Source organism: Lucilia sericata, unplaced genomic scaffold (genome assembly GCF_015586225.1).
Source record: "Lucilia sericata isolate MDLA Ls3-8-SP2 unplaced genomic scaffold, ASM1558622v1 Contig000002F_arrow, whole genome shotgun sequence".
NCBI lineage: Eukaryota > Metazoa > Arthropoda > Insecta > Diptera > Calliphoridae > Lucilia > Lucilia sericata.
Genome location: NW_023994043.1, coordinates 2,156,166 through 2,182,022, shown reverse-complemented (window position 1 = coordinate 2,182,022; position 25,857 = coordinate 2,156,166). Strand labels below are relative to the sequence as shown.

General features: G+C 31.3%; 1 protein-coding gene across 1 annotated transcript; it reads right to left on the bottom strand.

The window, feature by feature from the left end:
• Positions 1 to 1,811: 1,811 nt before the first annotated feature.
• On the bottom strand, positions 1,812 to 14,658 carry LOC119613939 (protein late bloomer). Its single transcript, XM_037970045.1, has 4 exons — positions 14,385 to 14,658; positions 2,566 to 2,724; positions 2,149 to 2,484; positions 1,812 to 2,082 (listed from the first exon to the last, which is right to left on the bottom strand). Exons 1-4 carry the CDS (start codon positions 14,442 to 14,444, stop codon positions 2,011 to 2,013), a joined length of 627 nt encoding a protein of 208 aa, XP_037825973.1. The 5' UTR covers positions 14,445 to 14,658; the 3' UTR covers positions 1,812 to 2,010.
• Between the last annotated feature and the right edge of the window lie 11,199 nt (positions 14,659 to 25,857).

The following is a 25,857-nucleotide window of genomic DNA, read 5'->3' as shown; positions in this document are numbered from 1 at the left end:
TCCATTTGGAATCCCTTTTGTAACAATTCTTATAAGAATCGGTCTATCTATGTATATAAAAATGAATGTGTGTTTGTATGTTTGTTTGTTTGGACTTTATAGGCAGCTAAACGGCTGGACCGATTTTTCTAAAATTTTCATAGTGTCTTCCTGTGTGTCTGGAAAGAACATACTACCTTTAACTGCAAAATTTCAAGTGGGCGAGGAGCCACGTCAACATACAAAATAAGTATTAAAAGTGGCATATCTCAAAAACTGCAACAGCTAAAGTCCTACAATTTTTTACAGACAACTTTGACATTCATAAGAATGGGCGGAATGGATATGGTGGGCGTGGCACCTTCCATATTAATAAAATATTAAATCAGTATATCTGAAAAATATAACAGTTAGATTGCTCAAATCTTTTCGCAGCCACTTTCGTGTCAATATGATTATTTAAGACAAAATGTGGGCGGACTAGCAACAGGGGGCGTGGCTCCTACCATATGAATAAAAATTCGTTTATCTTGAAAACTATGGTAATTAGAATCTTCAAATTTTGCACAAAGAACTTTAACTTCCGTGTACACATTTTGGGTAATAAAATGGCGGACTACCAATGGGGGGAGCAGAACCTTCCATATGAACTAAATACAAAAATTCGTTTATCTGGGAAACTAATACAACTAGATTCTTAAAATTTTGCACGAAGAACTTAAATATTCATCTGAACATTTTAGGAAAAAAAGGCGGACTTTCATTAAGGGGAGAGGGGTGTTTATTTATATTGCTTTTAGGGTAGCAAAGCACACTGGGTATAGCTAGTAGGTTTATAAATTAAGTGTTTGCTACAGTAACATGATAAGCCAATCGATATCAAAAACTAATATTATGACCTACTATATTCATAAAATTTGAGTATAATAATTTAATATAGCCAAAAATATAAGGACTTCCTGTACAAATTTCATATAATTTGTGAATTTTTCAAAACTTTAAAGTAGTTTTTTTTTATATATATTTTTATTTTGTGGCATACCGAGTTACTGCAATAAGCCCTTCAATTAGCTATTGTGATATAATTCGATATAAATAAGTTTCATTATTACTGGAATTATTCTGAGGATTTGTTAATTATTCAAATACATTGTTATGATTAAACAGTTTATCATAAATCAACTAAATATTTCCCATCGTCGTACTGGACTGCGAGAGAATCAGTTCAGACTCTTGTATAGTCTTATATGTTCGACCATGCTTATACCCACCATTTAAAAAAGTGGGGGGTATATTGATTTTATCATTCCGTTTGTAATATTGGTCGTTGACCCACAATAGAATATATATTCTGAGTCCTTAAAAAATTAATGACCCACAATAGAATATATATTCTGAGTCCTTATTAAATTATAAGACGATCTAGCCATGTCCGTCCGTCTGATCGTCTATCTGTTGAAATCACGATAGGGGCTACACGGGAAGAGCTGACAGTTGAAATTTTGCATAAATATTCTCTATTGATAAGGTCGTTTTAATAGTATTTTAACTCAATACTATTTTAGGTACTTAATTTTTTTATATTAAAAATTTCCAAAATAAAAGGAAATTGAAAAAAACATGTTTATTTACAGAATATTTATGAATATCGTAATTAAATTAAGTAAATTTTATTTTCTTTTTTTAAATCTAATGATTTTATTTATACTAAAATTAATAATAAAAATAATTTACAAATTGTATTAAACTTTAATATATAATATGGTTGTATTAAAAATAAACAAAATATTTATTTATTTTAAAAAGTTATTGCACGAAAAAATTTGTTTTTTTAATAAAAATACATAATTTGTTTTCAATTTAATATTAATATTTTTTCATAAGGATCATTAGTATTAAAGGTGGTATTTTTTTCGATACTGTTGGTCAATTGTATATAGTTATTTTTAAAAGGATTCGAAAATTTTAATATCAAATTTATTATAAATTTGCTGCTCTATTTAAATACTTGCAGTTTTAATTGTTTAACGTTTAAAACTGCATGCGTCTTTGGGTATTGCGGAAGTTGATGACCAAGAATGTAGCCAACAGGAAACCGAAAAACTAACGGTATAAAAAATAAATTTAAAAATTACATATAAAGAATTGTATACCATATTTTACACTTACTTCAAATGCTACACAAATCCATGATAAAATAGCAAAACGATAAGATTCTTCTTCATAGTATGTCACCATTTTTTCACTGCAACCTTCGGTAAAAAGATTGTGAATGTCCGATTTATCCTGATCAGCATAACAACTGTCTGGAATAGGTTTATTCATGAGTACATAATCGTTGGAACTTGTTTTGCCACAACAATCATGATTAATTTGTAATTCATCCATTGCATTTGTTTCCCAGGCCTTATTAACCACCTCGACACCATTATGCTCGCCACTGTTGATGCCAACGATCGCGATTGCAATATTTATCAAGGTCAATGCCAAGAGGAACACAGCGCACTTTAAAAGATCAATTGATCATTACAAACATTCAGCGAATATGAATAAATTAAATTATAAAAAGATCTTTGTGCTACTTACAGTCGCCGTTAGACAGACAGATTCTCGTATTGTGGCAAATATTCCTAGGAATGCAAAGATTACACAGAGAGATAGTGTTGTGTAGTAACCAATGGATAATTCTTCTCGAAAATAGTCTGGATTAAATGAGATCAATATTATGCCCGCAATAGAAATTATCTGTAAGTACAATTGAAAACAAAATAATAATTAAAGTTAAAATATGTTTATATGTATGTATGGATAAGATTTTTATTATGCCCATCGCCATTTTATAGTACTTATAACAAGAAAAATATATATTCCAGATTCATGTATTCATATGTAATTTACATGTTCTTATGATATACCATTTCGATCGAAAGTGGATTTTTTCAGTATCTTGTTTCTTTGGAATATGTAAAACGAAATTTTTTTGAATAAAACAATTTTTAGTAGTTATTGGATTTTATTAAAGTTTTAATCAAAAGCTTTCATCTTTATTTCAATGAACAAAACTTTATCATTTTAAAGTTAAAACAAGAAAGAAGATATAGTCGGTCCTGCCCGGTTATAATACTGGTATAAGAAAGTGGTCAATTATGGACCACTAGTAAAAAACCAACCACCAAACTTTTGTTACAAAATCAATATTAATTTGAAATCTAAGGAGTGAGATCGTAAGATTCTTAACACACGTTTTTCATTAAAACTTTTAACCCAAGTAATATTTTTTTTTTTTTTTTTGATCAAGTTACCTTTGTAAAATATGTCAGTTATTATGTTTAATGTCAATTATGTGACCAGAAAAAAGTGCGTACTAAAATTTTTAAATACTTTCAACAAAACCCAACTTGGTCCTACAAAAAATGGGCCAAGCATTTAAAGGTTTGCCGTCAAACTGTTTCCAATGTTATTAAACAGTACCGGGAGAACTTGTTCGTTGATAGAAAACCTGGTTCAGGTAGAAGGAATGGTCCACATGATGTTTCTAAAGCCAAAAAAATAGAAAGCATTTTCACTTAATTTGTCCTGACTTGGCATCCTGTCACTGTGGTAAACAAGTCCTTTAGTGGTATTTGTACCAAGAGAGGTAAATCCTCCAAACTGCCCGTAGCTAAGGCCAGTGGAAAGAGAATTGAAGAGCACAAAAAAGGTATCCAAAAGTGTGATAGATTTTAAATGGAGATGGTTGGTTGGTTGGTTTACGTGGTAGTTCACTACGCGCGAACAGTCAAGTAGAGTAAAGAGACTCCGTTTTCACCGGACCACTCCACTCGTCAGATGTAGTATATTCCAGTTTTAGATCCAGCCTGTAGCAGTGAGAAATCTTAGGATATCATTAAGCTTAGATCCAGATATCTCTCCAAGTTTAGATATGAAGTTGCTGCCAAGGAAACGGTTCCTTTTCACAGATAGGGAAGGGCATTCGCAAAGAAGATGGAAGACCGTTTTTTCCTTTTCCCTGTCTTTGCAACTGCGACAGTGTTTATTGAAAGGTAGTCCAAGCCTACTTGCATGTATGCCTAACACCCAGTGTCCTGTTATTACTGCTATTAATCTCGATATATCCCATCTACTTTGGTTTATAAGGTGAATTGTGCGTTTCCCATTGAAAGAGGGCCACAACATCTTGGCCCCTTTACATGTGTCTAGGTTATTCTACCTATTTTCAGCCTTTTGAAGATAGAATCTGAGGATACTACTCTTAATAAAACCTAACGGGGTTGCTACAGGAACGGCGTTGGATATATCAAGAGCAGATCTCGTTCTGGCAAGCTCATCTGCCTGTTCATTTCCATAATAGTCCCTATGCGCAGGGACCCAAACAAGGGTAATGTCAGGCAGGCGAACCAGCCTTGATAGATCCTTCTTGCATTGCTTAACTAATAGGTAAGAATTTAGTTAGAGAAGTGCTGCTTGACTATCGACAAAAATTCCTATGTTGCCGCGAATATTGAGGTCGTGTAGTACCCTGCAGGCTGACATTATCGGAAATATTTGAGCTTGAAAGACACTACAGTTGTTGGGAAGGCGTCTTCACAGAAGACACCAGAACCAACACCGCATGCTGTTCTCTGAACTTTGTATAGCTGATCTACAACATATTTGTTCTTAGTTGAAGTCCACCATACAAGAGATCCATATGTAAGAATAGGATGTACTATAGCTGTGTACATCCATTTAACTATGTTGGGACTAAGTCCCCATTTCATTCCAAATATCTTACGAGAGGTATAGTAGGCAACCATTGCCTTCTTGACTCTGTGTTGGATGTTGAGTTTCCATGCTAATTTGGAGTCTAGAAAAATTCCTAGATATTTGGCATTGTTCGATAAGGGTACTTCGCAGTTATTTAGCCGCGGCAAGTTGAAGCTTGGAATCTTGGTCTTTGTCGTGAATAGTACCAGTTTTGTCTTGCTTGGATTTACTCCTGTCTGTCGCCCAATTATCGAGTAGCACCAAAGCGTTAGAAATGATATCACTAATCACGTCTGGGAACATTCCTGATACCAATATTACAACATCGTCCGCGTAAGCAACAACTTTTATCCCTCTGTTGTCCAGTTCAATGAGAATCGAGTTAACGACGATGAGCCAAAGTAGTGGACAGATTACGCCGCCATGTGGTGTATCTCGTTCCACTTGCTTGGACTTAACGCTGTTACCAAGACAACGGAGATGGACTACCTGTTCGGGCAAAGTGACAGAAAGCTCTATAAAAACGTAATGAAAAGGTTTCCGAAAAAGGTTCAAAATTTCATCACTAGCGATTAAAACTATAAAAATATTTTTTTAATTGTAATAATAATTTTAATCAAATAAAAATAATAAAACTGTAAGTTTAGTGGTTTCGTTTTTATTAACATATATGTATGTATGTTAAGAATTTTTCGATCGATTACAAGATTTACATAGTACGACGAACATGGATTAATGACTGAAAAAATTATTCTGAGTCGATTGTTTTTAAATTTGTGGAGAATGTACAAAATTAATTCGATAGAATATCAAAATATGCGACATTCCTGATAAACTTGTCAAAGTCGAATATAACATACTAGCTTACCCAGTGTGCTTCGCTACCCTTATGGAAGTTAAATTAAACCAAAATTTTACTAATAGAATATTTTGGTACTTTTTCTCTCCCTAATACATTTTATTTAACAAACATTGCAACATCGTAATGTTTTAATAAATATCCATATGTACAGACTAATAAACATTTTATAAAAAAGTACCAAAAATAAGTACGATTTTTACCCTTTAAACGTCCAAATTTCCCGAATGTAAGGTGCGAATGTGATACAAATTTTACTTCTATGTTTACAGGTTGAAAAAATACATAAGGTCTAAAAATAACTAAATTTCGAAAAAGTACCAGACACCTGTCCGCTTAGTTTGGTTTCCCTGGTTATAAACAATGCAATTAAAATTTTACATAAATATTAATTGACTTAATAAAAATTATAAATAAATTGGTGATTTATCACTTCTGAGAATGCAAACTCAATCTAATGAGAAATCTAAGGAAATGGCAAATATTTGGAAGTAAAAAGCATTTCCGCCAGTTAAATATAAAACATTGGAGTTTTAATGTTAAGGTGCTAAAAACCTAATATGGGTGGCGTTAGAACGTGCTTAAAGTCATGAAATGTGCTTTGAAAATTAAAATTCAATCAAAAGGACCGCTCGTTAAATATTGGAGGGATTCCCAGAATTAGGGCATAAATATTAATTAAATAAGCTGAATAATAATAAAGCACAAATATGATTTTTATTTCTAATAAACTATTGAATTACTTGCCCATCCATTATAATCAATTTATAAATCTTACACTGGTTTATAAAACAAATTTTCCACTCAAAATATGACAAATTTAAAAATTTAATATGAATATTGCTTTTAAAATATTAATATGTTCTCATTTTTTATACATTTGTTTTATTTGTTTGACAGCAATTTAATTGTTAACTATATTAATACAAATCGGACCTGTCTTGCTTGAATAGTCACTCTGACTTTATAAATATTTAAGTTTCAAACATTTTGTTAGTAGATTGTACTTCAGTTGAGTACATTGTCAATGTCACCAATTCATTTACCTTTTGGTATTATTGTAAAAGTATAAACAAAAGAAAAACGAAAACAATAAACTGCGCCCAGACTTTATTACATTTTTTTAACGACTCTTCCAACTGCTATTGAATCCTTTCCTTTATTTGACCTAAATAAAATCCAGTATATGACATCATAGATTAGACACAACAAGTACAATTGATTAATGTAATAATAAAGCTAGACAGTATTAATTTAAAAACCCCTAAAACAGACAATTAAAGGAATAATTTGTTAAAATATGATTTAGAAATCAATAAACAGGTTGAACATGTTTGAAATATTCTGTTGAGAAAATAAGATAACAATTGTGATTAAGAAAAACAAATGAATTATTAATAATTATTAATGAATAATTTACTCTATTTATAGAAGAAATGTATTCATAACAATTAAGATCTTGTTTTATGAAGTATTTACTCATATTGAATAAGTGCAAAATATAATAATAATCTAAATTTAGCACTCTGATTAGTTTTTAAATGAAATGATTATTTAAAATATCTAGATGAATGTAAAGAATAATTTCTTTGTTAATTCAACATGTGTTTTTTCGAACTGTGATTAAGGTGACAATGAATTGTTAATATATAAACTAGTATGTTTATTAGGGTGGTATCTTATCGACTTACATAATTTCTATATAAGAATTACTTATACTAACAAATAATATTTGATTAGTTATCCAAGATCCATCGGAATAACCTTTGAATGCTAAAATCTTATATATGTAATTTAGATTATGTATTAAGATGTCACCCTTGCAATAGAATTGACCATATATTCGACCATTCTACGTCCATTTTCATCAAATAATCTGCAAAATTTCGATTAGTAATAAAACTACTAAGTTTGTATCCACTGGAATATGGAATTCATTTATACATTATGAATTCCATATTTACATGATGAATTCGCAATTTAACCCCTTATAGTTGATCTATGCAAAGCACCCAAGATCGTGTATTAAAGCTGTGATACACGGTTGTCAGATCTTACAACATTGTCACGGTTGTCAGATCTTACAACATTGCCTAACAAACGTGTGAACTTAGAATTTTTCTTTTGCAACTTTGTCAGAAAAAGCATTACTGACAATGTTGGAATATAAAATTTGACATTTTCTGTACATTTTACTGTCAACGTTGTAAGATCTAACAAACGTGTATACACAGCTTTAGAAACTATCAATAAAGTCATGGAAAATTGGACTGATAAGATATGAAATAACCACATAAAACTCCTTAGTACATAGGGAACGAGTACCGAGGGATTTAGGACTTGTAAAGAAGAATTTTTATTTATAATTATGCCTTGTGCCTCTATCTGAAATTATGGATAGACAGACAATTGTACTATGGGCTAGAGATAAAACATGTAACAAGGTATAAGTATTAATGAAAAATGAATTATGTCAAAATCGTTAACGATGTAAATTATATAAAGATTTGAAAATATTAGTGCAATGGAAAAACAAATAAGAAATTATAGTCGGTCATGGTCGATCAGTTAAGAGAATAGAATGAGATTTATTTTTCATAATAAAGCATTTAAGTTAAATGCCATCGACATATTTAAGCAATTTATTGATGAAAAAATAATTTTCTGAAATAAATCCTATATCGGGACTGGGGAAAATATGGACCGATCTCTATAAAATTTGGTGGATCTACATTTACATAAAATGTTATCCAGAATTTTTCGCGACAGCTTCTGTTTTTAAGCGAGTCGTAGACATTTTACTCATTTTTTGAATGGGTCTTTGTATGAGGGCTAGATTTAAGTTAAGCTCGATCACTTAGTTGTACCGCTTTTATGAGTTCATAAGTTCTATTCTGGATGTTTAGCTGTATGGGGGCTAGGTGAAATAGTGGACCTATTATAACTATTTTCAAGAGGCTTCGTTCCTGGGACAACAGAAGATCATATCATTGAATTTTCTTCAAAAATTTCGACCTATAGTTTGATTACAAGGTTTACAAGCCCTATTCTAGGGACAGTTGTACGGGGGCTAGGTGAAATAATGCATCGATCTTAACCATTTTCAATAACTTTCGCCCCTGGAATAATAGAAGATCATGTTCCAAATTTCATTTATCTTCAAAATTGCGACCCGTAGTTTGATTACAAGGACAGGCCCACATAGCTAAATCGAATCAAAAAATTATTGTAATCCGATTGGTATAACATCTGAAGTAATATAATGCTAAATAAGCGAGATATTTGTGAAAAACTTAAATTTGTAACCTAACACCGTTTCATTTCATTTCATTTATTAACCAAAACAATCCATATTTACATGTACACTTAAAATAACAATCATTTATATATTTCTTCCTCACACACGGGGTGCCTTACAAGGACTAACCTAACACCGCAAATATCTCGCTTAGCGTACATAAATTGTATTTTTAATTAATTGTAACATTTAGGGCCAGACCGGGTATACCGCAAGACGAAGCTCTATGCCCACTTTCATTTAGCTATCTAAAATTCCTTAGTTTGCTCATTTTTTCGACAAATTTTCCTGGGCTAGGTTTATTTAAAATACCAAATATTTGTAGATCGTTTTAGAATTTCATAAGAACACAGAATATTAAATCTTTAAAGAGACAGTGAGCAATATCTCGATGTTGTATATACACTTTAGTGTGTGAGTTTTTATTCCAACAACCACCCAATATTCTTATCACCCAATTTTTTACTTATTATAACAAATTCTTGTTATACCCCTATTGTTTATATATATTTTCTAGTAAGTAAAAATGTTTGTATGTGTATAATATTAAAGTTTATTATTTATTAATCATTTACCTTTAAAAGCGAGATACTCAAATAAATAAACAATATTGAAATGTCTATAAAATTTAAATGATTTAAAATAAAAACAAAAGTTAATATGATTATTATTTAAACGCACATTTTATTGGCCCTGTTGGAATTGTAAACTTTTTGAAATGATTTTTTTTATAGTTTAAAATAATTAAATTATAATAAAAGATTTGTTAATGAGAGTGCAAAATTTGTTTATATACACCCTAAAATCTCTTATATTTCTTGTATCTAGGGAAAATACAAAAAACTTGATTATTTATATTATATTCCAAACTTTTGCTAAAAAAAAATTAAATATTTGTAAAGTGAAAGTGAAGAATATGTTGAGTGAATATAAATTTAATTAATTAGTTTGGAACTACTATTTGCGCAAGAAAAATAAGTATTTGTAAATATTATAATTCGTAAAAACAAATTTAGCTCCCATACAATGACCTTTTCTAGATTCAGTTCAACAAACATAAATAATCTAATTAACCCCCATTTTCACCACCTCCAGTTAACATTTAACCTATAGTTATTCTTCCAGTTTAGACAATTTTTGTATGAAAACAGTCAATATATCTTAAAGTAAAACAAGTAGGAAAATATAGTAGGGCATGGCGGACTCTTTGATACCCTACACTATGAGTATATTTATACCCTACAGCACTTTAGTGGGGAGGGTATATTGGGCTTGGCTGATGTTTGTACACACAAAAATATTCGTCCTATAGCCACCTTAAAGTATGCCAATCGACTTAGAATCTAGAATTTGACCCCATACAAAGTCCCCTTCATAAAATGACTTGAATGTCCAAAATTCACATATAAACACCAATATTGCGATGAATTTCAGCACAAATAAATATTATATAAATATAAATCGAATCACAAAATTGTATCGGGATAAGTCCATGTTTGCCCCTAGCTCCCATATAAACCCTCTCTTAGAAAATTAGTTTTTCGTCCATAAATTTCTTAAATGTATCGGAAACAAGGTTAGTTTCGAAGATAAATACTTTATTTTGAAAACTAAATCACATTTGATATTCATAACTGGTGTAGGGTATCACATAGTCGGCTACGCCCGACTATACTTTCTTACTTGTTTAAAAATTATTTATTTTTCATAAAGAAACTTTAATGTTGACTTTTACCTTAATTCCGATGTATTTTAGCAATTTATTGATGAAAAACTAAATTTCTAAAGAGACTTTATATGGCAGTTGGGGTCAAATATGGGCCGATCCCCAAAAAAAAATGTTTCAAAATAATAAATTTTTCTTAAAGTTGCTATATACTTTTGCCATCCTATAACCGGTTTTTGGTCGATCATTCATTGACTAAATATGAAATATATTTTCGCTAGAATTGTATCCAACTATCATCACAAGTACTGAACAAATATCTCATAAGCTTTATAAATATCATTCAAATGTTATAAAAAATTTCACAATTTTTTCAAAGTTTTTAGATTTTAAATGCTTATAACTGTCAGATGGAGCTACCTATGGTCTTAAAAATTTGTAGTCTTATACTTTCAAATATTGTAAGTACAATACCATTAAAAGTTTATTAAAAAAGTTTTATTTGAAATAATGTTTGAGATTTAAGATCGGTCCCATAAGGGTTAAGAAAAATAGTGAATTACTCGAAATTGTGACCTGATAGGAAGAAATCGAAAGCAGATCTAGATTCAGTGTGGCAATATCTTAAGTTCTATAACACAGTTTTTTAAAGGAGAATTTGAGTGCAGACCAGTGTTATTGGTGTAAAATTGAAAAAAACTTCTGAATTGTAAATCAGATTGATATATAATACTTCTTTATACAACATATTGATTTTCATTTGCTACTTAATATTTGTAACTAATTAAAACAACAAAATCATATCAATAATATCCAGCAGCTTATACATAAATATATATATTTTTTCAAATTTCAAAAAGTGTGTCAATATTCCCAAATTTGTTGCAAATATTGTGTAAACTTAAATAGATTTCCTTAATGAAATCTATTCATGTTCAATGTGGTTCATCAAGTTTGAGATACAAGCAAAAAAAAAAAAACAGCCACATTTTAAAAACCATATGGAATTTATAATTTATTTTTATTGTAGTTTAAGTGTTAATATAATATTTTTAAAAATTATTAACTTGTTGAAATTTAAATATACGAATTCAATTTATAATTAAATTCAATTGTTTTCATTTATGTTGTGATAAGAGTTTAATGAGCAATCCATCAACAAGGACCAACAACTAAATTAACAGAATTAATATTTGGAGGCCCCAATTGCCAATACGAATAACTCCATTGTTTTTGTGGGATAAGTTTTAAAGAGTACATTTAAAAGAAACATAACTGTTATTTAATTCTTAGTTTTTAATAATTTAAAAGATCATGAGATTTGAAAATGTAATCAGATTAAACTTTTTGTAAGTTAATTTTGCGTTGAGATTTGCATTGCGCATATTTATCAAGAATTTTGGGCTTATGACAGTTTGCAAGTAAATTTGTCGATCTTCATATTTCAATTAAAGCACACATTTTATTAATTTAATAAAAATGCCATTTAGGACCTTGTGTAGCAATTAAAATCTCATAATGAGTTTTAAAATGTTGTATAATGTGTCATACGATATGCATCTTAGATTATTTACTATAAGCAAGCAATTAGTGACAAAATTTGTATATTAGAATGAATTTATATCATTAATACAAAATATTTGTCCTACTATTACAAATTGGCTTTATAAAAGTGTAATTAGACCAATTCTAGCTTATGCTTCAATAATCTGGTGCACTGCTTTGGAAAAAAATTGCAATATCAAACTACTACAGGGAGTTCAGCGTACATGCTGCTTGGGTATAAGTGGTGCCATGTGTACTACTTCAACCAAGGCTCTGAAAACGTTGCTAGATATTCCACCCATTGAAACATATTTAAGATATGAGGCGGCGCTTACAACCGAGCGGCTCTTAACTTTAGGCGAACTGGCCAAAAACGGTTATAGGACACGTCATCAATGTATGCTGGATACATTGGAGGGTTATACACAATCATCGGACGTGCCTGATCGCATACCAGACACAGAATATATCGGAAACTTTGAAACGCTGATCTCAGATAGAATGTCTTGGTCAAGCGTAACATTAGATCAAATACCAGTAGGATTCTGTTGTTACTCGGATGGCTCTAAATTGGGGGACAAAGTGGGGCTGTGGTTCTATATTGAAGACCCAGAAACAGAAATATACAACCGTTTGCCAAATCATAACACAAGCTTCCAGGCAGAAGTCCGAGTAATAACAGAATGCCTTAATTGGATTAGAATAAATATGGCGCCCACAGCGCTTATTATACATATTTACCGACAGCCAGAAAGGAATTACGGCGATATCAGGTGATGGAATTAAATCTAAGACCGTATTGGATTTTAAGAAAGCTTTAACTGAATACTCTCCCAGAGATAATGTTTACATCATATGGGTACCAGCCCACCCGGGAGAATGTAATAGCTTTAAAGGGAAGGGAGCTCGAGGCAGTTAATCTGACAAACGCAAAACCATTCGACGCAACAAAAGCTGAACAAAAAATATGGATGAGAAAATCCCATAAGGCCTCTTGGAATAATAAAACGGTGGGTAGAACCACAAAGATCCTATGGGGTGACCCTGATGAGAGCAAGACGAGAAATCTCCTCAAAACGAGCAAGTCTGAAGTTACGTATTCTGAGTGGACACACAGGATTACGAGCACATCTAAGCAAAATTGGACGTGCGGATTCAGATGAATGTAGAACATGTGGAGAGGACAGTGAAACTCTGGAGCACTTTCTTTGCCACTGTCAGGCATTCGTCGAAGTTAGATTCAAGTATCTTGGAAGTGATGTTATTCCGGAAATAACATTCCTGACTTGCACTGATTGGAAGATTCTTAGGTATTACGTCCAAGAAACTGAGTTTCTGAACACTGAAAAATAATTCATCCAATGAACAGTCCCGATAGTGGCCTAGGAGTATTTCTTCGAATTTGATGTAGTATACATCCTCCTATCAATCTAATCTAACCTAATACAAAAAACTTAGGTTATTTAATTAAAGATTTTTGAGGTTTAAACATTTTCTTTGGATTCAGAGACACTAATTCCCTGAAAAAGAGACTCAAATCATTTCGTCCACCTAGATTTTGATATGAAACCATAGTGCAAGAATTACTAGTGAAAAATTCTGATTTATATTATTGAAAAGACTTCAGCGAAAACACAATTTTTATAAAAAAAAATATAATATCGATGACATCGTAGTATTATTAGGTGTTACAAAAACTCTATTGTTTCTGATACAGTGAGCTGGGGTATAATTACAATTTTACGCATAAATTGTTAAAAAATCATTAAGAAAAGATTACTCACTATATGTAATCAAATCATGCAAAGTAAAGAATCTCTGTAGAAACTACATTTATTATAACGTCAGTGAATGACACATTGAATTTATATGTAAATTAGTTATTTACATTATAACAATTACAACGTTCAAACGTCAAGCAAATGAAAATAATAATTTTAATGTCAAACCTATCTCACCTGTTGACCTGATGCTTACTATATCTAAGAATTTAAATTTAAACAAATATTCTTATATACAATAATATTCATTTCAGAAAATAAATTTCATATATCTTTGCACTTGAAAATCATATATTGTTAATGATTTTTCTGCTGTCAAATGACATCATGCTCAATGTCACATAAAATACAAAGAAAAAACTATAAATTTTTAAAAATAACAACAAATTATTTAAATATGACTAATAAATACCAAATACCGAGACACATTTTGTGGAAAAAATTAAAAAGTTCAAACAAATTTCGTATAAATGTTTGTCTTAAAAAGGAATAAAATTTCAGGAAACTCACCGCCAATAAAATATTGAAAATAATGGAGGCAATTTTAACAGTAGTAGTGGCACAACCCATTTTCACTAATTGCAATTTTTGATTTATTTTAAAAATTTATTAAAATATTTTATAATATAGGGCTCTTTTTAAATAAATTTTAATTTTTTATTTTTAATAATTAATAAAAGGTTTATTTTTTTTATTTTAACCGTTAGTTAGTCAAGTTCAGTATTCGAATTTTAAACTTTCACGTTTCGTGTTCAATTGGAAACTAAAAACAAAAAGTTTGTTATTTTTTTACACCGATTTTAGTGAGTGAATAAGTGAGCGCCATAGATGAGCTCAGACAAAAAACAAAAAGACGACGAAGGAAAAAATGAAAACAGAAACTGAAACAAAAACAAAAAACATACATACCAAATTGAACAACACACACTAAACAAAACAAATACAACAATGACAATAACAAAAAAACACGAAAAAATAAACCTGAAATGAATTGATACAAAATAATAATGACGTCACACGCACACACATCCAACATAAATAGAAAAAGAACTAGAAAAAAAAAGATACAGTTCAACTAGACAGACACCATTCGAGAAACGTGGAATTGAAAAAAATATATATTAAGAGTCACAAATAGACAATTTTATTATTTAAGAATTCAATATGTATTTTACTCTTACACACAATAATAACAAAACGAGAATGTATTAACAGAAACAAACATTCATCAACACTAACTTGGTCCAATGCGAAACTGTTGGAATGTTATCAGCCGATTTTCTAAAAGAATCAATTCATATTTTTCGCCTAACCCTCCCTCGCATTAGTGGAAAATAATAACACTGTTAATCATATAAAGACAGATGTTCATATATATTGTATACGGAAAAATATCGATTCTAAGATATTTTAATCTTATTTCGACAAATGACAAAAAACTCTTTCTCCAGAGTTTCACTGTCCAGTTCATATACTCTATATTAGTCTGAATTTACACGTCCAATTTTGTATAGTTGTGCCCGTAATCCTGTATGTCCTCTTCAAATACATATGTATCATCCTACTATCCTCAGACTTGCTCATTTTGAAGAGGCTTCTCGTTCTGCTCTCGTTGGGGGCAACCCATAGTATTTTTGGGGTTTAAACCCTCGTTTCATTGTTCCAAGAGGACTTATTGGATTCTCCACCTATATTTTTAATTCAGCCCTCGTTGTGTCGAAATGTTTTGGGTTTGTTAGGTTAACTTCCTCGATTTCAGTTCCCTTCAAAGAAAGTATATTCGCTCTTTTGTTGCCAACAACACCCGTGAGGTCTGGTACCCATATGATGCAATGCTTACCTCTGGGAGGGTATTCGGTAAAAGCTGATATCGCCCTAATTGTCTTCTAGCTGTCGGTAAATATGTTAAACCCTTTTGACCCCACATTTATTCTAATCCAATTTGAGCATTCCGTTATTACTCGGACTTCTGTCAGGAAGCTAGTGTTATGATTAGGTACACGTGTTGTGATTATGTACATATTTCTGTTTCTGGATCTTTAATATAGAACCCCAGGCCCGTTTTCTCTCCCAGTTTAAAGCCATTCGTGTAGCAACAGATTTATACGGGTATTTGCACTAATGTTTCGCTTGATCATGACAGTCTATCTGGGATCAGTTCTTCAAAGTTCCCGACGTATTCTGTGTCTGTTATACTATCGGGCACGTCCGATGGTTGTTTTTAACCTTCCGTTCGGCTGTTAATGCATATCTTATATATGTCTATTTCATTGGGTGGAGTATATAGCAACCTTGCGTAGTGCTAATGGCACCACTTATACTCAAACAGCATGTACTCTGAACTCTTTGCAGTAGTTTGATATAATACAAAGAAGTCCACCATGTTATTGAAGCATAAGTTATAATTGGTCTAATTATACTTTTATAAAGCCAATGTGTCGTAGTAGGACTAAGGCCCCATTTCGTACCTATGATTGTCCTAGAGACACCGATGTGCTTTGTTGATCCTGTCCTCTTTGTGGTGTATCGATTTTAATTTCCGGTCAAGGATTGCACTTAAGTTCTTAACTCTGTCACCGGTAGGTATATGCTTTCCGAGGCAACAGGTTTTTATATTGTCAGCGTTTTTTGGGAACTGGCAGATTTCAGTATTTACTGAGTTAACATTCAAGGCTTTCGATTGAGCCCAGCTTAGGGGCCTCTTCTGCTCTTTCACACAAGACATTTACATTCTTTCCCCTTAGAAGTCTAAGTCCTTTCTCGGTTAGGGTTCTTAGGAGGCTATTAATCGTGGTTATCCAGTGTAAAATTGACTAAATGGACTCTGTGGTGTACCACGACATACCCATACCCAATTACGGAGCACCCGGTCAACATGAAACTTGTCTAAGAATTGTATAACAGTATCAGTGTGCACAATATCGAAGAAGAATTAATACCGCCAGTGTATTCAATTTGTTTATCAAAGGATTCACCTATATGATTGATAACTCTATTCAATACGGTTTCCTCCTATCGTTCCTTTAGATAAGCATGCTGTTTTTATTTTATATACTAGCTATACCCAGTGTGCTTTGCTACCCTAAAAGGAATATGTATAAATAAATACCAGATTTGTTATATGTTACATATAAAAGATGTCAAGCAAATTATTGCAAGTTCGCCAGTTTCTATCTATCGCCAATTTCTATCTATCTACAAAAAATTTGAATAATATAAGAGTTTCCAAGATGCACGAAATTTTGTATTTAATTCATATATGTGGTGCCAAGCCCCCCATTGAAAGTCCGCCCTTTATTCTCTAAATGTTCACATGAATGTCAAAGTTCTTCATGTAAAATTTTAAGATTCTAGCTCTAATAGTTTCTCAGATATACGAATTTAATTCATGTGGGGGCTTCAAGCCCCCCGGATGAAAGTCCGCCCTTTTTCCTCCAAAATATTCAGATGATTATTAAAATAATTTGTTCAAAATTTGAAGAATCTAGTTCTATTAGTTTCCCAGTTAAACGAAATTTTGTATTTAATTCATATGGGAGGTACCAAGTAACCCATTGGAAGTCCGCCCGTTATATTCTAAATGTTCAGGTGAATGTCAAAGTTCTTCAAGTAAAATTTAATGATTCTAGCTCTAATTGTTTCTCAGATATACGAATTTTTCTATTTTATTCATATGGGGGCTCCAAGCCCCCCAGATGAAAGTCCGCTCTTTTTTCCTTAAAAATGTTCAGATGAATATTAAAGTTCTTCGTGCAAAATTTTAAGAATTTAGTTCTATTAGTTTCCCAGATAAACGAATTTTTGTTTTTAATTAATATGGGAGGTGCCGCTCCCCTCATGGGTAGTCCGCCAATTTTTTACCCAAAATGTTTATATGGATGTTAAAGTTCTTTGTGCAAAATTTTAAGAATTTAGTTCTATTAGTTTCCCAGATAAACGAATTTTTGTATTTAATTAATATGGGAGGTGCCGCTCCCCTCATGGGTAGTCCGCCAATTTATTACCCAAAATGTTTATATGGATGTTAAAGTTCTTCGTGCTAAATTTTAAGAATTTAGTTCTATTAGTTTCCCAGATAAACGAATTTTTGTATTTAATTTATATGGGAGGTACCACGCCCCCTAATGCTAGTCCGCCTACTTTTTGTCCTAAATGATCATATTGACACTAAAGTGGCTCCGACAAAATTTGAGGACTCTAACTGTTATATTATCTAAAATATACGGATTTTATATTTTCTTAATGTGGGCGTGGCTCATCGCCCACTTGAAATTTCGAAATAAAAAGTAGCCTATTACCTATTCCAGACATGCAGGAATATGCTGTGAAAATTTCAAGAAAATCGGTTCAGCCGTTTAGTAGTCTATAACGTTCAAACATACAAACATACAAACAAACACACATTCATTTTTATATATATAGATTTGTGTGAAATGTGGCTTTCCAAGGGTTTAAGTTGGAAGGACGTAATGCTTAGTGATCGATAGAGCTTTGATGGCGCTTAACTAGGGTTTCCGGGATTGGAAATAGATATTACCCTTGCGTCCTACCAATTGATCCAGCATGCACCATCTGTTCCTGCAGCTTTAAAAGGGTACAAAACTCTTGCTTGTTTCCTCAACCAGGACAGTTGTAATAATTATCTCTATGTTAGCCTCCTATACTATCAATATCGATTCATTTATGGTTCCATGATATACTAGGTGAGATATAAGGATCTATTAGAAGTTTCATTGTCTTTTCCATATCCACCAGACTCCTGCCCATGTCATCGAATATAGATTTCAGTATGACAGGAGTTTTTGATACGAATTTTGTCATCTTCGATATCTGATTTACACCACCACCTGTTCTCAGATTAGTTTCCAGGAGTTTTCATTTTCGAACGATTTTCTTACATTCACCAAGTTTACTACGATTCTCATCCCAGTCTTTATGAAAGCTTGGCTATCGGTGTAGATTCCAATATATAACTCACTATGACCGTACAACACTAAATTGATCCGGGCGTTAAAAAGAAAAACCCGATCCTATGTGAACAGTATAAAAACCATTATAAAACTATCAGTCTATTTATCGACCCGTACTCTCCATAAGGGTTTTAGTGCTTAGTTCTTAATCTAATATGCATTTAGAATTAAGACAAATTTAAGAGATAGAGCCAACATCATTAGGTTTTATATAGATGTACATGTTATTATATGCGATGTTGTGTAAGATTACTCCTTTTTATCGTAAAGAGTATATGGAGTCGAGTTTCCAAACGCTTCGGTGAGCATTTCACAATCCCTTTTCATTTAATTTCTAATGGTCTTAACAACACTTTCAGCTTGAAATCTATTATGTGTTTGGTAGTTATTAAGATTTTAGAATGTATAGATTATTACTTACACAAAAGTAAATGAAAGTATCGACTCACCTCAAGAAAGTCGTCTCAGAAAATGTAAAGGGAGTTAGCTTGCTTTTGACGTTTTCTTGACAGGATTTCCATGTTGCTACTAAAGTGACTTCATCACTGTAATCTTATAAGTTTTCGATGATATTATTCATCACTTCCTTATATTGGATTAGTCGATATATCTACAAGACTAAAGGAGGTGACATTGGATGAACAGTCAAATAGGTAAACGGTGGACTTTATCAACAGGCAATATATACTTAGATGTTAGTACAGTCTATGAGAGACCAATAGGCAATAATGTATGTTATTGTGGAGTATGTTAAGATCTTCTCTCATATACCTTTGGAGAAAAATAGAAATGAAACAACAGAGATGACCGGATTTCGCCCTGAAGATTACCTTGAATAATCCTACGGTGTTTAGAGCATGAGAGTCTAAACTCGACGAACTACTGTTATTGTTTAAGATCCATCTCTACGCATTATTAGATAGGGTAGTGTAGTATATGTCCTCTATGATGCCGGAATGACTTACGATATCGAATGCTTATGAGAAATATTTGATTTGAGATTTATCGAATAAAAGAGTCATATGCTCAGTGACATTCTCTATAGCGAGTCCTTTGCGGGATTTTCACGAGAGTGGGGATGAGAGAATATTAACGCTGTATTTCAAAATCTTCTATAGAACTTGAAAAAAAATGAGAGCGAAAAGTGTAAAAGTCCTCTTAAGTTTTAGCTCTTCCCTATTAGAATAAAGTCTACTAAATTGAGGGATTTATAAAGGTTAGATATTGACAGTATATATTGTCTCACAAAAACATTAATTCTAATTTTGTCACTGAGAAATCCAAACTAGTTAAAAAGTTCTTCGAACTCATTTTTTTTATATAATAACACATTCATTTAATGCTCTGTACTATTTTCAAGCTCATTAGATTTTTATCATTATTTATTGTTATTGTTAATTATTAGAGAGAAAGAAAAATACACAAAACTAAATGCATGTGAAAGTTTGTATGTGAGTGCGAATGGATGAGCACATTGAAGTCTCTTCTTATTTATTTTACCAATGTTGATGATGTTGTCATTGATGACAGTAACATTCGATTCTAATGTAGTTGCTGTTGATTTAATTAATTTCATAATATTTGTCATCAAACAGATGTAAACAACAACAGAAAATGTGGCACCTTTTTAATTTATACACCGGCCGGTAAAATTTCTTAATTTAAAAAGCTTTTACGAAAACTTTCATAAAACCTGTTATTCATTTATTGGCAGGGCAACCGAAAAGCTCATATTTTGTAGTTCTACAAAATTTGCAATGTGTAAACTAAAAGATTAATATCACTTAACTAACACTTTTATGAACTTTAGGATATTACAGTCAATTATTTTCTCCTTCTAGCTGATGAAAATTTGCATGATTACATCATGTAGGAACGGAAAATGTTATTTGTGTTATTTCAACCTTTCACTACTACCAATACAAAAAAAATCAATTTATTTGCTATATTTTATTTTCAACTTCATTCCAGAAACACATCAAAAGTATTAACTATGTGTTTCAAATATACCCGTATATATTTAAATGATCTATGAAGTAGTGACCCTAGTAGAGTTTATTTAAAGAATTTACGTCAAAATAACAAATTGTTGATTTAGATAAAACTCTAATACATTCGTTGTGTGATCAAAACCACAATAAAAAACTTGTTCAATGGTAATAAAATGTTTCAATTTATTTTTATTTTTTTTTTATATCTTTCTAACAAGTTTAATTCCAGCAATTTATTTTTAAAAGTGAAATGTGCGGGGGATTAACTAAAATATCATGTAAAAAATGTCATGTAAAAAGTTTTAACATTGTTTTTTGATGGGTTTACAGGGACTTTTAGGTTTCAAAAAACTTAACGTTACCAATATTTGAGTTGACATCACATTCAATGAGTAAGAGTATTATATTTCGGAAGACGTTTCTACAAAAAAACAAGTAAGTAGGGTATCTTATGGCCGACCATATGATACCCTACACCAGTTATAAAATAATAAAAAAATACATGTGATTTAATTTTAAAAGAGCATTTATGTGGAATTTTGCCTTTGCACATTTCAGCAACTTATTGATGAAAAACTGATTTGATTTGTCTAGGGTCAAATATGGTCCGAACGTAGTAAAATTTGGTTGAGGAATGTATGTATGTTTATAAAACAGTTCGTCATGTCAAATTTTTTTATAAAACTAGTGTTTATAAGGTAATTAAAGACGTTCAAACCAGCTTCTGAGAGTGTGGCTTTTTATGGAGTCTATGGTTTCAAGGCTCTAATCGGGAGGTACAGTTGTATGGGAGATATGTTGTATGGGAGAAGCGAATAAATTCTAATATATATGTACGTATGTATATAAGCAATTTAACCATTTTTTTAAAACGAGCTCCATGCTAGAATGTTCTGAAGAACACGAGTTTTAAAATCTAATATTTGACAACCTTAAATCAATCATATAAAGTATTATTAGAAATTGTTTTCTATATAAAGAAATTAAATTAATTAATATTATGTTTTTGAGATTTTTTCAACTAGTTCTGGAATTCATATGCTAAAATGAACTATTGCCGATTAACTTATTGGAAATACTTGAGAAACACAACAATACTCATCATAACTGATTGTAGCAGTAACGGCGATATCATTATTTCTAAGACTGCTGCTCATAAAAATCATAAAATTTTGTTTTCATTATAAAAAAAAAAAATCAAGGAATAAATAAAAGAAGAAAATTTCCCAGCAAAACCTTTTATTACCAAGTAAGGGGTTTGAATACTTAAATTTACTTACACAATAACATTTTAAATAATAATTTTAAAACGATAATGTTATTAGAGGCAAGTACTTACCACAACTGCTTACAAGTAATTAGGCAAATTAGTCAATGTAATATAATGCATTTGAAAGTATTTATATAACACATTACTAATATGACGTTATTAGACTACTTCTGTGTAATCGATATGTTGGAGTCATTGAAAAGTATGTTAATAGGTAAGTGGTTACAATTGAAAGTTATTACCTAGTTTTGGATGGGTTAGTATAAAGATATTGAATTTTGTATATTAATCGGTCAATTTATAGAAATTATTCGGTTTATTCGTTATTTGAAAATGGAATTTTTTGATTTATTCGAGCGATTAATCGACAAAAATGTATCAATTAATCGTTTGATTATTCTAATAAAGACGTTTTAATTGATTTGTTTTGATGATGCGTATATAATATTCCCATAGCTGAATATAAAACAATTTTTATTAGTTCTATAGTATCTATACATATATATAAAACTGAATGTTTGTTTGTATGTTTATATGTTGGAATTTTATAGACTACTTGAAATTTTCACAGCTTATTCCTGTATGTCTGAAAGCCAAATGGGCGAGGAGTCACGCCCATATTAAGAAATTATTAAATCTATATATTTGATATAATATAGTTAATTAGTTAGTTTGAAAGGATGATGTACATATATATATCAAATCCGAAGAAATACACCTAGGCCTTAATCGGGCCTGTTGTGCGCTTCTTAACCAGTGCCTCAGGTGGGAATCGAAGCCACCACCTCAGGTCTACCAGACTAGAACATTAACCAATAACCTACTGGAGGACACTGAGATAATATAACAGTTAGAGTCCTGATTTTTTATGACAAAAAGTGGGTGGACTAGCATTAGGGGGCGTTGCACCTCACATATAAATTAAATACCAAAATTAATTTATCTTGGAAACTATTACAGTTAGAATCTTAAATTTTTGCACGAATAACTTTAACATCCATGTAAACATTTGGGGAAATAAATTGGCGGAATACCCATGAGGGGAGTGGCACCTCGCATATTAATTAAATGCAAATTAAATTAAATTATCTGGGAAACTAATAGAACTAAATTCTTCAAATTTTGCATGAAGATTCATCTGAACATTTTGGATGAAAAAGAGCGGACTTTCATCTGGGGGGCTTTGAGCCCCCATATGAATTAAATAGAAAAATTCGTATATCTGAGAAACTACTAGAGCATTCATCTGAACATTTAGAGTATAACGTAACATAAGTAAATCTGGAAAACTATTGTAGTTAGAATCTTCAAAATCGTTAAGTGGGTTTTTTTTAAATTTATATTGCTTTTAGGGTAGCAAAGCGCACTGGATATAGCTAGTACATATATAAAAGATTCGCGTTACTGACTGACTGATTCATCATCGCACAAAATTATGAGACACCTGTTTCGTTCTTTTTTTTAATTCAGTTCTTTTTGGGTGTAAAAGGGAGAAAACTGTATTTTTGGTACTTTTTGGCACATTAAGAAAACTTTTTAGACTTATTGACGTACATATATCTAATAGGTTAGGTATTCAGGCTGCAAAGACGCACACTTAGGTCCTGTTTACATATACCTAATAATTACGCAATAACTTTGTAATATGTATTGAAACAAAATATTTATTATTTCACTAGGAAAAAAGTACCAAAAAGGGGAAAACTAATTGAGTCAATTCTTATAAAATTTAAAAAATATTTAATTTACTCACACAAAATATTCGGGTACTAAAGTCTATATCGGAGCAAATTCGCTAAAATTGTTTGGTACTTTTTGAAAGCACAATTTTCCTGGAACAAATTCTCCTTTTATTAGTACTTTCCACTAAGGTAGAATTTATTCCACTTTTGGTACTTTTTCTTTATTCAAATGATACTCTTTGTATGTTCTATAATATGAATCCAAAACACATGGTTATTAAATAGAGACGGTTTTTTATGAATAAAATTCTTAAGGATAAAACTTTTTAGCACTTTTTATCTCTCAAATGGTAATTTTTGAATTTTCCAAAATATTAAACCTAGAAACATAAATTTGAACATGCATTGTCCTGACTGAATAATAATATGTAAGTGTGGACTCTTAGGTACTTTTGCATTCTTCAAATGGTACCTTTTGAATTCTCTGTAATGGGGGACCGGAACACATGACCACGGTCCTTATTAAATGAGAATTTATTGAGAGAGATTTTTGTACTTTTTCGTTTTTCTGCTGGTACTTTTGGAATTTTTTTGCGATATTGAAATTTAATATGTAGGGACCTTAGTGAATAGGAATCTAATGAAAGTGACTTTTGATACTTTTTCGTTCATCAAATTATATCTTAGAGAATTTTCTATAATATTGATCACAGTAACATTTGATTGAATGAGAATCTCTAAGAGGTGTTTTATAGTAATTTTTCCTTCTTTAAATAGTACTTTCGAAAGTTTCTATAATGTGGAAGTTAAACGAATGAAATTGAGAATATAAGCTCCTTATTGAATGCGAATTTATTCAGGTGATAAATTTCAATAATATTGAATGTAAAAAACAGAAACTTCATAAAAACTTTTAATCAATTAAAGTTTTCTATAAAAGTAATCAAAATTTTATATGTATGTATATAATTTTGATTAGGGTAGCGAAGCACCCAGGGTATTCTAGTGAGAAATAAAAATAATTTAAATTTATTTATTTATGAATATTAATGAATAAATTTAGCTTAATTTAGATTGCATTTGCCTGTAAAAAAATTTTGTTCAAACTTGATTTATTTATATCTTCATCGAATGAATTATTTATAATAATACTTGTGATATTTTAGGGAAATATTCCATGATATCTAAGTAGTGAATCTGTGCCGAATCTCATATACCCACCATCAAACCGTATGCCTTAAAAGGAATGCTCCCCCATAAACATCAGGATGATATTACTCATCAAATTAACTGAAGAGGACCTTATATGAGAGATAGGGTTAATAATTGACTGTTTTTCATAAATTTTTTTAGACCAATTTTGGTTCATACAAAACATCTTTACATCGAATATCATAAAATTAGGTAGTGAGATTTTGGATCTATGAAACTTATGTGTGTTAAACTTTATCATTATACTCGTATTTTTAAGCCAGTAATGAGCGTTAAAGTCATTTTCTGAAGGGGACCTTATAGGGGGGTAGGGTTAATTATGGACCGATCAACATAAAATTTGGTAGAGAGGTTTCGGATCATAAGAGACTTACTTATGTCAAATTTCATTGTTATACTAGTATTTTAAGCCAGTAATGAGCGTTAAACTAATTTTTTGAAGGGGACCTTATATAGGGGGTAGGGACAACTACGGACCGATCCACATAAAACTTTGTAGAGAGATTTTGGGTACATTGAAACTTATGTGTGTCGAATTTCATCACTTTTTAAGCCAGTAATGAGCGTTAAAGTCATATTCTGAAGGGGACCGTATATGGGGGGGTAGGGTCAATTATGTACCGATCCTCATAAAATTTGGTAGGGAGATTTTGGCTCATATGAAGCTTATTTGTGTTGAATTTCAACGCTATACTCGTACTTCTTAAACTTATATGCCCATTAAAGCTGTTTTTCGGGGGTCCACTTGTATGGGGGCTATCCGAAAACGTGGACCGATATTGCCAATTTTCAATACCAGACAAACCGCGATTTGTGGAAAATTTCAATCCCCTATCTCGTTCGGTTCGGACTCTATCG

What these genes read in the sequence shown, in the direction of transcription:
- LOC119613939 (XM_037970045.1), bottom strand. Translation starts at nt 14,444, where the DNA reads ATGGGTTGTGCCACTACTACTGTTAAAATTGCCTCCATTATTTTCAAT. An exon ending in TTTTCAATATTTTATTGGCG is followed by an intron (nt 2,725 to 14,384) that starts GTGAGTTTCCTG and finishes TTGTACTTACAG; the next exon opens with ATAATTTCTATTGCGGGCAT. An exon ending in CTGTCTGTCTAACGGCGACT is followed by an intron (nt 2,485 to 2,565) that starts GTAAGTAGCACA and finishes GATCTTTTAAAG; the next exon opens with TGCGCTGTGTTCCTCTTGGC.